At 58.1% G+C, this 14,039-nt stretch overlaps 1 protein-coding gene across 1 annotated transcript; it reads left to right on the top strand.

Annotated features, from left to right (window-relative positions):
* Nucleotides 1-274: 274 nt before the first annotated feature.
* Nucleotides 275-12,977, top strand: SERINC2 (serine incorporator 2). Its single transcript, XM_004705026.2, has 9 exons — nt 275-424; nt 2,247-2,437; nt 2,761-2,840; nt 3,117-3,254; nt 4,280-4,449; nt 6,147-6,237; nt 6,530-6,671; nt 10,665-10,877; nt 12,034-12,977. The coding sequence occupies exons 1-9, from the start codon at nt 389-391 to the stop codon at nt 12,167-12,169; spliced, it is 1,197 nt and encodes a 398-aa protein (XP_004705083.2). The 5' UTR covers nt 275-388; the 3' UTR covers nt 12,170-12,977.
* The last annotated feature ends 1,062 nt before the right edge of the window (nt 12,978-14,039 follow it).

Below are 14,039 nucleotides of genomic sequence, written 5' to 3'. Positions count from 1 at the left end.
TCCCCCAAGTCAGGCTCTCCATTCCCTGCTCCTTCTCAGAGCCAGGACCACGCCTGAGAGAGCTGTGAGACTGTGCGACTGCACATGGTGACTGCGAGGACTCTGTGTGACCTAACCTCTCTGAGGCTTGGTTTCCTCAGCCCTCCCTTCCCCACCTGGGCGTGAGGGTTGAAGTCGGGTAGATTTGGGGACATCTGTGGGCAGGTGGTGTTGGTGCTGCGAAGACCTGCCGACTAGCCCCAGTGCCCTGCCCTCCCTGCAGGCGTCCTGCCTCTGTGGCTCTGCCCCCTGCATCCTGTGCGGCTGCTGCCCTGCCACCCGCAACTCCACCGTCAGCCGCCTCCTCTTCACCATCTTCCTCTTCCTGGGGGTGCTGGTGTCCGTCATCATGCTGAGCCCCGGCGTGGAGAGTCAACTGCACAAGGTGAGGGGGTCTGGCTGGGCTGGGAGGCCTGTCTCCAGGAGGGGACTCACTCAGGTGCCCCAGGCCCCGGGGGGCAAGCGAATCAACTTGGTGTGAGCCAGTGCGGGGAACTTGCCTAACAATCAGTTAGAGCCTCCTTGTTCTTTGTGTAGAGCAGTGGTTCTCAACCTTCCTCATGCCGCTACCCTTTCATACAGCTCCTCATGTGGCGGTAACCCCCAGCCATCAAATTATTTTCGTTGCTACTTCATCACTGTCATTTTGCTACTGTGATGAATCAGGCTACCCCTGTGAAAGGGTTGTTTGACCCCCAAAGGGGTCTCGACCCACAGGTAGAGAACCGCTGGGGTAGAGCCTGGGGCCAGGCAGCTCTGTGAGGCCTGACCTTGGGTGTCTGTTCACTTGGAAGCACAGAGGAAGGAGGGTCAGGACCAGCAGGAGGGTGTGGGGTGTGTAGCGTGCGGTGTGCGCGCTGCCTCCAAGAACAGCCGCCTCCTTTTGCCATGAGACCTGAAGACCTGCATGGTGCCCGGCTATCGTGACTCCGTATTTTGATCAAAGATTGCGGAGGATCCTAATCCACAGAGGGGAGCTGCAGAGCAGGATTTTAATGCTCATGAACTCCGGACTGTCTGGAGCCCTGGAGGGTGGACAAACTCCCGACACTTGCTCCAAGGTCCTCTTGAATCCCTCAGCCCAGAAAGAGCCCCTGGAGTCTTCTTAAAACAGAACGCAGGTTTTGCAGGAGTAATAAACTGCAGGCTTGCCGGGAGCAGGGAACTCTGGGCGAGGGAGACACACTGACAGCAGCCACTGGGAGGGAAGCTGAGACAGGCACCTCAGCGGGCAGTTTTTGCCAATGAGGGAGAACACTCAGAAAAGGGGGAATGGATGCACGACTCCAAGACTAAACTGTGTCCCTAATGAGAAGCGGCCAAGTTCGTTTGCTGTGCCTATTCTCAACAGCGCCACGAGAAAACTTTAGGAAAAAAACAAAAAACAGCCCCCACCCCCAAACACACACACGTTGAGGCAGGAGGGAGCGCTGGTTGGCATGAACAGCTGCCCCTATATTCCAAGGCCGGTGACAGGCGTGTTTCCTTAGGGGAGGATGAGGTTTGAGCCTCACACAGGGGACTTGGGTCTCTTCTGAACCGTGGGACCCTTGGGAAATCTTAGTAATCTTTATGTCCTCTGGCCACCAACCAGAGGCTGCGCTCCCCTCTTAATCCTCAAACCCTGTTTGAGACTCCCGACTCCCCCTTCCTGGGTGGGGTGCTGCAGACCCAGGGGACCGCTAGGCAGGGGCTCTGCACCAGTGAGTGCGAACGAGTGCTGCCTAGGCTCTGTTAGTGACTCTCAGACCTCACCACTGAGAGGCAGCTGAGGGGACTCTGAGGCATGGACTCTGAGCCAGGAGGGTGTGCGCATCCGAGGTGAGCACCAGGCTGTCCCGGGCAGACTTGGTGGCAGTCGGGTGCCAGGCCTTCTGAGGCTACCCTTTCTGTCAAGTGCCTTACCTGTTGGACCACTCAGGGCCTGCAGATGCCACCTTAGACGTTGATACTCTAGGATGAGGGTTGTGGGCACTCAGTTTTGCCCAGCACCTCGGGGGACCCTGATGTGATAGGTTCAGAAAGGGGCTTGCGGTCCTGAGGCCATGGGGCTGGAAACGGGGACACCCACAGTAACACGGTGTCTCTGGGTGGGGAGGCAGCAAGGGAGGCAAGGGGCCTGGGCAGAGGGAGTTTGGGTTCCCAAGGAGACATGGGTCTGTGTGGGGTGGGGCCTTCAGGTCGCTTAGCTCACTCTGTCTCCACAGCTGCCCTGGGTGTGTGAAGAGGGTGCCCAGAACCCCACCATCCTACCGGGGCACATCGACTGTGGCTCCCTGCTCGGCCACCGTGCCGTCTACCGAATGTGCTTCGCCACGGCCGCCTTCTTCTTCCTGTTCACCCTGCTCATGATCTGTGTGTGCAGCAGCCGGGACCCCAGGGCTGCCATCCAAAATGGGTGAGGGACCCCCAGGCTCAGGAGTCCCCAGAGCCAGGGGGCTGCACCACAGGGCTCAGCTCACTCGTTACTCCCACTTCTCAGATGAGGAAAAGGGAGCTCTGGATGGAAGGGTGGGGGGGAGGTTGGGGAGGGGAGTGCAGCGACCTGCCTAAGGCCACCTAGCACTCCCTGCGTTGCCACGGTGACCACCCCCACCCCTGCTCTGGCCCCTCCCTCTGCACCTCTTCACTTCTGCTGGGCTCTGCCATGGGCGTGGGGGCCTGGGATGGCCCCCGGTGAAGCTCAGTCCTCCTCGCCTTTCCCCTCCGTTTCTACCGTAGGTTTTGGTTCTTTAAGTTCCTGGTCTTCCTGGGCATCACCGTGGGCGCCTTCTACATCCCCGACGGCCCCTTCCCCAAAAGTAGGTGAAGTTGCAGGGGGCAGGGAAGTAGGGTTCCCAGCCCGGTGCTGCCAGCTGAGTCCCCTGCCCCCTACCCACGAGATAACACTAGTGGCCTCCGCTGTTGGGCTTCCTGGCACCTTGAGGTGGGGGATGGGCCCTGCCTTGACCACTTTTCATGGCAGACGACTGATCAGTGATCACACGCGTGTGCAAGCAAGGCGCCCCTGGGCGTGGACCCGCCCCCAGCGGGGAATGCCCCCTCCTCTCACTGCCCACCCCACCCCCTCCCTGCAGTCTGGTTCTACTTCGGCGTCGTGGGCTCCTTCCTCTTCATCGTCATGCAGCTAGTGCTGCTCGTGGACTTCGCGCACTCCTGGAACCAGCAGTGGCTGTGCAAGGCCGAGGAGTGCGACTCGCGCGCCTGGTACGCAGGTCAGTACCGCCCACAGGGGGGGGGCAGGGGCGGGGTTGTAGGGGGCGCGCACGCACGCGTGCACCGGGCCTGTAAGCCTACCGGGAGTCAGACTGGGACCCGGGGGTGTCCTGAGCAGCCCCCTGTGTCCCAGGAAGTGGGAGGGGCCGAGGCAGCTGGTCCTGAGGGTCAGAGGAGAGGGGGGGCCATCTTGCTCACCGGGTCCAGTGAACTATTGTCTGGTGAGTAACGTCTCGGGGGTGTTACCCGGGGACCCCGTGGGGGTGCTGAAAGCTAGGCTACTGATGGAAAGCCTGGCAGTTCAGGAGTGGGGGTCGGTGGGGAGTTGGGAGGGGGAGTGGTACTCGGACCTGATTTCAAGGGACACTCAGGTCAGGGGGCCTCAGCGTCAGAAGGTCCTCAGCAGGCCGCCGAGCGCCTCTGTTGTTGGGTGCTGGTGCGCCAGTTTGGAATGGTCGCTGCCAGACCCGTGGGGCAGAGGAGCTCCTCCCATGGGCGTCCCTGGGCTGTCTGGCATCTTTCCAGCCCGCCAGGCCTTCCTGCGACTGAGCCACCAACCTTTGTTCACAGCCGAGCGCTTAACTGCTGTGCCACCAGGCCTCCCGCCACCCACCTGGTTCCATTGACTATGACGCCCCGCTTCTTTTAACAGATGCCTAAATTACAAGCAGGCACCCCGGTGGTATAGTGGTTATGCACTGGGCTACCAAGTGCCAGGTCCACATTCCCAAACCACCAGCCGCTCCGAGGGAGAAAGTCTGCCTTTCTACCCCCTAAGGAGTCCCAGCCTCGGAAACCCACCCACAGGAGCAGTTCTGCTCTGTCCTACAGGGTCGCTCCACATCGCCATCCACTCGATGGGACGAGTTTAGAGTTTATTTATAGCAAAGGGGCTCTTCTGGTTCCTGGGGTCAGGGATGGGGTGTTTGTGAATGGTTGAAGGTGAGACAACACTGACGCCAAGTGAGGAAACTGAGGCTTTCAACCCAGCGCCGGCTAACCCTCTCCCCGCCCCTCCCCCCAGGTCTCTTCTTCTTCACCTTCCTCTTCTACGCGCTGTCCATTGCGGCCGTGGCGCTGCTCTTCATCTACTACACGCAGCCCGGCACCTGCCACGAGGGCAAGATCTTCATCAGCCTCAACCTCACCTTCTGCTTCTGCGTCTCCATCATCGCTGTCCTGCCCAAGGTCCAGGTGAGCCTGTCCAGCCCTGCCCCCTGGGTGGGGCCCCTGTGGGAACTGAGGGATCCTGGGCAGGGTCTCTCAGTCATGGGGACTCAGGCACACAGGCTGGGCTCCCCAGACCACCTCTGTGGGTTAGAGCCCGGTCTGCACACCTGCATGCTGAGTGTCTCTGGGAAAGTGCCTGTGCCTCTCTGTGCCTGTCTCATCTCCATGTAAAGTGGGGAGAATACCTTCTATCCTGTTAGTGAGCCCCTTAGAACAGGGCTTGGCATCTAGCTAGCCTGCAACCCGTTAGCTGCTGCAACCATTGATCGGTACGGTGCTGCAACCATTGATCGGTATGGTGCTGCCTTTGCTGTTTCTCTGGGAGCCAGGAGACCATGATGGGAGTCACCGAGGACTTTGAGTGGTGGTGTCTGCACCCAGACCTTTGGGGTGGGTGGGTGGAGGCGCCTGCATTTAGTTTTGCTCAGAAAGCCCCTGTGGATCATGTGCCCCCTCACAGTTTGGAATCTCAGCCCAACGCGGCTTCGGTAGATGGCTTCGGTAGTCTCTGGGGCATCTGCAAGGTTGGAGGCCTCCCTTCTGATCCATTTCCCAGTGGTAACAATGAAGCCCAGAGAGGGTGATACTCCTCCTTCAGGTCACACAGCACGCCGTGGCCATTTACGAAAGGTCTCTTGAGCACGCTTCTTTTGGGTTTTGGGGGGGCCGGTTGGGGGGAGGGGGGGGAACCTTATTCCCATTGGTTACCGTTTACCGTTTTCGGAGGCCCCGGGGCCGGTTCTGCCTGGTCCTAGAGGGTAGCTATGAGACAACGTGGATTCAATGGCAGTGAACTTGGTTTGGTTTTGTCATCATGGCTGGTGGCATCCAAGCTGCTCCTCGGGGAGAAAGGTGGGCTTCCGGTGCCTGTAAAGAGTGACAGTCTCAGGAACCCACAGGGCAGTCGTACGCTGTCCCGTGGGGCTGCTATGGCGCAGAATCGACCCCTTGGCAGTGAGTCTCTGCTGTCATACCCCTTGATCCTTGCACCCTGGTCCCCAGAGGCTGAGAGCAGGGAAGCAGCATTGCTGGAGGCTGCTGGGCGAGAAAGGGAAGGAGGGAGGAGCTGGGTTTGAACCCAGAGCTGGTGCTCTTAACCAGAAATTAGATTTACAGCTGTAAGAGGTGATGGGTGAGGGGCAGGGACTGGAGAAGCCATCTGAGAGTATGACAAGATGGGGCGGTGTGGGGTACGGAGAATAAGAGGGTTTGCACTAAACATAGAGGCTGCTGTAGTCAGGCTTTGGGGCCAAGCCTCCTCCTTGGGAGGCCTACATGCTAGAGTGGGGCAGCCTGCTTGGAGAGATGGAGAGACTTATCCTAGGGAGGGCCACCCGTGAGGTGGGAGGTGGGGAGAGGGGACCCTGTGGCCAGAGTGCCGTCAGCAGGGGCAGTGTGGGGACGGATCCTGTGGAGATGGAGGGAGAGGGGTGCTCTGAGGGGCATTAGAATAATTACAACTCTCCCTTTGGCTGGGCAAGGTGGGTAGTAATGGCTGGTTGGTTTGGTGTGTTTTCCCAAGGCGGTAGGTGGGTAGCCCTAGGATGGGTGAGATTTTCTGAGGTCCCATGCCCTGGCTGGGAGTGAATGGGCTGGATGGTGAGGGGGTAGGGTGGGCACTGGGCCTGGTAGGTATCTTACTGGGAACTTGCTCTTTGCAGGACGCCCAGCCAAACTCGGGCCTGCTGCAGGCATCGGTCATCACTCTGTACACCATGTTTGTCACCTGGTTGGCCCTGTCCAGTGTCCCAGGCAAGTCCTGGGGGTGGGGAGGTATTTCCAGTCGGGAACAAGCCCTGACCATATTTCTGGACCAGCAGTGGTCTGTCGGGGAGGAGCTGGGGCCCACAGAGGGTACAGAGCCATCCAGCTTTGGCTCTTTCTGAAATCCAGTCCTTCAAGGAGATGGAGGGGTCCCCTTTGCCCCTGGAGCTCTCTGAGCACCGGCTGGTAAATGGTCCGCCCTCCTTTGGGGTTGGCTTTCTGTCCTGCCTCAGGGCTACCTGGTCCCTTAGGCTCACGGCGGCTGTGTGTCCTCCCCTAGACCAGAAATGCAACCCCCACCTACTGACCCATTTTGGCAACAAGACGGTCCTGGCAGACCCTGAGGGTTACGTGACCCAGTGGTGGGACGCCCCCAGCATCGTGGGGCTCATCATCTTCGTCCTGTGCACCCTCTTCATCAGGTACGCTGGGGCCCAGAACTGGCAGGATGGAGGACCCTGGCACCAACCAAGCTGGATGGCATCCTCCGCTAGCTGCACGGCCACACCACGTGGTGTGCTGGTGGGGAAACGGCCCGCAGAGAGCACGCTGGGAGTCGGGCGCAGAGGCTGGCTGGGGGTGTCAGTCACTACCTCATTGGGGCGTTGGAGGGTTAGGGGTGAGCTAATGGGTGTAAAGCACTTCTAAAGGAGCATGCTGAGTACTAACTGCTCCTGCGAGCTACTGCAGCTGTGGATCTGTATGGGCGCAGAAAGCCTCATCTTTCTCCCGAGCAACAGCTGGTGGGTTTGAGCTGCTGACCTTGTGGTTAGCAGCCCGAGGTGTTACCCACGACACCCTCAAGGCTCCTTATGGCCCGTAGCAGGTGCTGTGTGAGTGTTCGCTATTACGTCAAGCCACAGAACATGTGTTTCTCTAGGTGGAGTGTGTGTGCCTGTTTGAGGAGAGTCACTAGATGATAAAATGAAGCATCATTATTGTCCACACGGAGTCTCTGAAGCTGACATTTGCCTCCCCTGGTCCAACATTTCCCCATGTGCCACTTCACCTACCATTGTGTTGAAATGGCGTGGGGGCCACACTTCACCTGCTCTGGCTCCCAAGGCTGACCTTCACAGGGTTCAGACATGCCCTCCGTCTGTTCTGACATCGGCCATTCCTCTCATGGCCCTCCATGTTCCTGCTGGGTTGGCCAGTTCACTGCAGTGGCCACACGGATGGTACTCACCATGATGGGGCTTATGAGGGACGTGAACAGGCTACAATTCAGGGGAGAAATGCTCACAAGAGAGTAGATCAGTCAGGACAGTGTCTTCTCTGCTGTTCCCATCGGCAGGCCTCTCTGGACCTCAGCCTCTCCACCTGGCTCCTGCCTGCTCAGGCATTTTACAAAGCTCTTTGAGGGCTGCCAATAAATGCCCAAAGGGCATGCTGCGCTGCAATCAGCTCAGCCTGGAGGCATCCAGCTCCAGCCCCCAGGGTCAGCAAACACAGCTCTCCCCGTTCGTGCCTGGAGGACCCCACTCCACAAGCCAACCTCCTGCCCCAAAGCACCTAGCTTCACTTGCTCTGTGGCCTGGAAGTTCACTGCTCGGCCTCGGACCTTTGCTGCTGGTTCTGCTGCAGCTGTTGCACCTCTGGTGTCACACCTGCCTCCTGGATCCAGGACATTCACTGCACCGGGACCTCGGGGTCCAAAGGACACCCCACGCTCCTCGGTCTTCCCTTTTGCCGGTAGTGAGATCCCTTCTCCTGCTGCTGTGGTGGCTCATTTTATACCAGCAGGTGGCGCTCTCAATCAACTCTGTTAACACTAGGCTAACTCATAGGCTCCAATCACTCTCTCCGCCAATCCTCTTGGCCAGACCTCTCAGGAAAACACGGGCTATTTGGTGGGAGTAGCAAAGGCCATGACCTCAGGAGCCACATTAAATAATTCGCTGCCTTGCAGCTCCTTGCCTTCGGGCAGAACCATCATCCTGCACCTGTTTCACCCAGTCATCCATCCCGGGTGGCCCTTTTCCGAAGAGCAGCACACCTTCCTCCAGGCTCATGGTCGAGGGCGTTGGGGTCTATTCACATCTTGTTTTGTAGTCGCCTTTACCAAGACGTTCTCTCCAAGTCAAGGCTGTGCAGCTCACAAACCCCTCTCTTCTTTGTCACCTCACTTGATTGTTTTTTCTCTTTCTCAATCTGGGAAGACCCGTATTTGCTCCGTTTTACAGATGAGGACTCTGAGACTGAGGGAGGAGCAGCCGCTAGCAGCTCTGTCCTAGGCTGTGAGCGGGCAGTGGGCACACACGTCCTCACTGCCATCTCTGTTTCTCCCCGTCCCACCCTGGAGCTGTGCTTCTCGATGCTCCCATACTCCCCCACCCTGCACACTGTGGCTCACGGGACAGTCCTTTCTGGGAGCCCAGGAGTGCCCGTTTATTCTTGGCACAGTTCTTAAAATACAGGAAACAGAAGTCTAGACAACTCCACGAGGGTGGGTCCAGTGATGCCCCTGCGCCCCAAGCTCTAAATCCTGCCCATCTGGGCTCACATGCAGTAGATGCCAGCACATGTTGGGTGGTTGGAAGGAAGGTTTTTCGGCTTACCTGGCAAAGGGATCAGCTGGGTGATTTTACAGGGCGATTTCTTCACTTAGTGGGGTGAAGTTGGACCCCGAGTCTTCCTCCCCTGTGTTTTTGAAACACAAGTTGTTTGTTCAAAGTTCTATATGCTTAACTTGTCTGGCTCGCTATTACGCAGGACGTCGGTCCCAGTCCTTCCCAGTCCAGTCATGGCCAGTGAAGTAACCGTGGGATGGGCCCACACTGGTAGACGTGGGTGAACTGGCGCGGTAGGCAGAATGGGAAGATTGTGGCTGCCACTCACTCTCGCCCTTGGGAAGCAAGGGCAGCTGGTGCTGCATGCTGTTGAAAGGCCCCGGCCCGCGTAGAGCCTTTACACAACAGAATGAAACACTGCGCGGCGGCACTGCGCCAGCCTCACAATTGTTCTTATGCCCGAGCCCATTGAATTTGGCCCGAACCTCTGGCAGCCCCTGTCAACGTACTGCGGCAACCGTTGTTGGATGATCTTGAGCAAAACGTTAGCCGGGTGTGATATCAGTGAGACTGTTCTGTAGGTTGAGCTTTCTGTTGGGTCACCTTTCTTTGGAATAGGCCCGGATCTGGATCGCTTCCAGGCAGTTGGCCAGGTAGCTGGCTTCCAAGTTTCCTGGCATAGACGAGGGAGGACTTCCCGTGCTGCTTCAGCTTGCTGGACCATTGCAATGGATACTCCTTCAATTCTGGGAGCCTCGTTTTTGGCTAAGGCTTTCATCACAGCTTGAACTTCTTTCTTCAGCGCCATTGGTTCTTGCTCATGGGCTCCCCGCTGAAACGATGGGCGGTCACCTGCCCTTTTTGGGACCGTGCCTCTGTGTATGCATTCCATCGCTTTATGCCTCTGCATCGTTCAATATTTTGCCCGTAGAATCTTTCAAGATCGCAATTCGAGGCATGGACCTTTTCTTTAGTGTGTTCAGTCTCAGGTATGCTGAACGTGCGCTTGCATGTTGGTTTTCCAATGTTCGCAGCCAAGTGTCTTCATCCGCAGAGCTGGTCAGAGCGGTGGTGCCCTGGTCTCAAAGATGACGGCTGACCACACTGCTTTGAATGTGTGTCCTGCTCCAGGGTCTTGACAATTGTCAGGCACCAGGCTCCTGCAAGAACTCACACCTCCCCTCCTGTGCCCAGGCTGCCCCCTGTCATTTTCTCCACCCTACTTGCCGCTCTGCTTCGCCCAAGTTGTAGAAATCCAGGGCTGCTCTGATTTGCCTTGACCACCGAACTGGCCTGCAGCTCTGTTCTCGGATCCTCTAAAACCCTCAGCTAGGCCTCGTTAGAGAAAAGCAGTGACATACCATGGTCATTACTGGTGTTATTGTGTTTCACATCAGTCGAAGGAAGGGAGAGTCATTTGGTGAAAGCTCAAACAGGAAGGCTTAACGTTAGTAGCAAATGAGCATAATTAATTATAAACACTGCTAATTAATGAGGACCTGGGATGGTGCTGGTCATGGTAGGGCCTCAGTAAGTATTTATTGAAATGGCTGGTGGATAGTCATAACAACTCTGACTGTTGCTTTAGGCTGTGCTCTGTACCACGTAGAGTGCAGGGGGCTTTCCCCATTAAATGATTCCATTTAATCCCGACAACAACCATCACAGGGAGACAGCAGTATCCCCAAGTTTACCGATGAAGCCCGAGAGGTGGCGTCTTCCAAGGTCACGCAGGGGTTGGGGCAGAGTTGAGAGGCCAGGCCGGGCCTTCTTCACCAGGTCCACCAGTGTGGGAGCATCCTGGCCTGGTGTGTGGCCAATGGGCCCCTGTGTGCCCGCCTCGGGGGCCAGCAGTCCTGACCGGCTGCTCTGCTCTTGTCCCGCCCTCACCCCTCCCTGCAGTCTGCGCTCCTCTGACCACCGGCAGGTGAACACCCTGATGCAGACGGAAGCGTGCCCGCCCATGCTGGAGGCCACGCAGCAGCAGCAGGTGCTGAGCGAGGGCAGGGCCTTTGACAACGAGCAAGACGGTGTGACCTACAGCTACTCCTTCTTCCACTTCTGCCTGGTCCTCGCCTCCCTGCACATCATGATGACGCTCACCAACTGGTACAGGTGTGTGCACCTGGCTGGGCATGGCGAGCCTCGGGGACTCGGTGGGCATGCCACACACCCCTCTCTTCTCCCTGGCCCTGAGTTTTCCTGTGATGCTGAGCCAGGGCTGTGGGTGAGGTGCCTCTCGGGGGCCCTCCACAAAGCCGCCCCCACTTCCATCCCCCACTTGCCCTCTGACATCTTCTCTGCTCAGCTCTTGGCCCTTCACTAGGTGAACGAAAGGTGGGCCACAGGCCGTGAGACTGGGCCTGTGCTGGGCACACGGGGTGTATGGGATCAGGAATGGTGGTTGGGGTCATGGGATCAAATGTGGGTCAGAAGAAGGTTGGAATTAGTGTGTGGCAGTCAGCTCAGTCACAGGACCCCAAATTGAAGCTATGAGGTACAGAATGGGGCTGAGATTAGGGCTGTATCAAGTCAGGAAGTTAGTTATTTGGCTAACATGGGGCTGAGGCAGCCAGAAAGCCTGGATTAAAATATAAAAATCAAGGGGTTAAGCTCAAGACAACCAGGCCAGACTGGGGTCACAGGGTCCAGGGTCAGAATTGAGATCGAGGGCATCAGAAAAGGGGTCATACGCTCAGGGGTCAGGCCTAGGGTCACATGACCAAGGATGAGCTCAAAGTGAGAGGCCATGACTAAGGTCTGGAGTTCCGGGGGCTGAGGTCACAGGACTGGAAGCACAAGGTCAGGAAGCAGGACTGAGGTCATGAAGCCTGCATTGGCCCAAATCTAGGACCAGGGTCACGGTTGGATTTGGGGTCAAGAGTCAGTTTTGTGATACAAGGGCACGGGCTATGCCCAGGCCTCAAGGTCAAGTGCTAAGACTGAGGGACAGAAATGCCAGAGAGGAGGCTAGGCCACAGGGCTGCTGCTGCGTGGTGACCGACTCCTGCAACCCCAGAGGACAGTCGCGCTGCCCTGGAAGGTCTCGGTCTCCTCGGCCGAGATCTCGATGGGAGCAGAGCACCAGGCCTCTTTTCTGAGGAGCTGCCACGTGGCTTCAAACCAGAAGCCTTTCCACTCGCAGCTGAGCACATCACCACCGCACAACCAGGGCTGCTGGGTAGGAGCCACCCTTGCAGTCGGGGGTCACCGCTGTGGTCATCAGGTCAAAGCCTGAGGGCCGGCTCGGGGGGCTGACGGTATGTTGCAGGCCCAGCGAGACCCAGAAAATGATCAGCACGTGGACGGCGGTGTGGGTGAAGATATGTGCCAGCTGGGCGGGGCTGCTGCTCTACCTGTGGACCCTGGTCGCCCCCCTGCTCCTGCCCAACCGAGACTTCAGCTGAGGCAGCCCCTAAAGCCCACTCCCTGGTGCCTGGGGGCTTGGTGACAGCCAGCCTTCTCTTCTTCCTCTGCCTCCACCTTTCAGGCTCGCCCCTGTGCTGGGCCCTCTCCCTTCTTAGTGCCTTTGCTGGGAGGAGGACCAGGCTCATGGCCTGAGCACCCTCTCCAGCTGCCCCCAGACCCATGGCACTGCCTCTCCCCCTTTCTCCCCACCACCTACACTCACCCTTTTGGGGAGAAAGTTCTCCTTGTTCTCAGGCTCCCCAGAGGAGGGGGCTGAAGGGGAGGGCTACTCAGAGTGTGGGAGCACTTATATGACTGGGTAGCCACCCTGAGACCCAGGAACCTGACCACACCCTGAGGGTCCCATCCCTACGGAACTCCGTGCCTTATCAAGTCTCTTAAGACTTTGCCCAGTATCAAGCCCATGTGTGTGCCTTCCCATGTATGTTCTCTGCACCCTCACCCTCTGTGTGGGGCCCTGGGCTGAGCCCTTTCCCACCTGGGGCCAGGCCAGGGTGGGGTCTGGTTATGGCATGTTAGGAGTGAGGGGGCAGAAGGCCTGCTTGGCATGAGGGATGTGGAGTCCGGGGCTGCTGTGGTCCTCAGGGCTCCCAGTGTGTGTGGTCCCCCAGGGAAAACCCTCACTGGACACCTTGTCCAGTGGAGAACACCCTCCACCCCCAGGAACCTGGCTCAGTTTTTGGCCCGAGCCACTGACTTGCAGTGGGACCTTGGGCAAAGGACATCCTTCCTCTGACCGTGCTTTGCCCAATAGTTGAATAAAGACCCTGCGTGTACAACAGTTAAGTCTGCTTCCCTGCTTTGTCTCGACAGTGCTCACGAGCTCTGGGCTGGTCCTTGTGGAAGAATGACCTGGGTTGGGCTTTTTGACCGTTCCCCGATGTGCGCAAGTGCACACCAGGCCCAGATCCACTCATGTGCACGCATGCACGCGTGCTGCACACACCCAGGTGGGCACGTACACACACATCGTGTGCACGCACCAGATACATAGATGCCCTTGTAGCCATGTGAATACCACACCGCAGATGTCTGTACACATCACACACGTGCGCACACAGCAGATGCACATGTGTGGAAACTCATGCACATGGACACCGCCCACCTGGACATGTGCACATACATGCAGTGTTGCCACGTCACTCAGCCTCCCTTCACACCCCCTTACCATGCTTTCCTGCACCGCCGAGGCTGGAAGGCAGAAGCATATCTCCCAGACTCCTTTTCTGGGAGAGCGTGGCTCTACCTTCATCGCAGCCCTCCGTGACCTCTGGAAGTGGGGTGAGGGAAGAAGCTGCCGACAAGCCTTGGTGGCGCAGCTCGGTCATGTCTGGGCACTGGCTTTGTGAGGTTTGGGGGGGCGGGAGAGGCAGGGTTGGGCAATGCCTGCAGCAGGTGCAGCTCTTGGTGGGCATGGCCAGCAGGGCTCTGCAGTGGCACCCCAACTGGTGGCTTCCGCAGGCCTGGGGGTGGGGGGTGTTCTCTTGAGGCAGGGGCAGCTCCCCCAGCAGCCCACCGGACTTGAGAGGCGTGACGGGACTTGAGAGCTCTGGTCTCCTGATTATCTTACCCCACTTTGCCATCAAGTCCCTTGCTGTTTGCACGGGAGGATAGAGTGCGCGCTGCCCCTGATCCGCCCGGCTGGGAGCCCTAGTTGCATGGTTCCCACTCTCTGAGAGGTAGCCAACCGCAGGCACTCTCTGCAGCATGCGCTGTGCAGACTTGGTGCTGGAGAGGCAGCAGCTTACAAGCAGCATGCAGGAGGGACGCGGACAGTCGCAGGGACACAGAGTGGGCCAGCAAATGAATGAATCGGATCATTTCAGGAAGTAAGAGCATGAGGGGAAA

Source organism: Echinops telfairi, unplaced genomic scaffold (assembly GCF_000313985.2).
Source record: "Echinops telfairi isolate 266 unplaced genomic scaffold, ASM31398v2 ScPeMD7_7457;HRSCAF=8495, whole genome shotgun sequence".
Taxonomy (NCBI): domain Eukaryota; kingdom Metazoa; phylum Chordata; class Mammalia; order Afrosoricida; family Tenrecidae; genus Echinops; species Echinops telfairi.
Note: the sequence above shows the minus strand (reverse complement) of the source record. Positions and strands in the feature narration are given on the sequence as shown.

Excerpts from the sequence above, each read along its gene's own strand:
- SERINC2 (XM_004705026.2), top strand. The coding sequence starts at position 389 with ATGCTGAGCCCCGGCGTGGAGAGTCAACTGCACAAG. Across the intron at positions 2,841-3,116 it reads CGACGGCCCCTTCCCCAAAA|TCTGGTTCTACTTCGGCGTC; the intron begins GTAGGTGAAGTT and ends CCCTCCCTGCAG. Across the intron at positions 6,672-10,664 it reads CTGTGCACCCTCTTCATCAG|TCTGCGCTCCTCTGACCACC; the intron begins GTACGCTGGGGC and ends CCCTCCCTGCAG.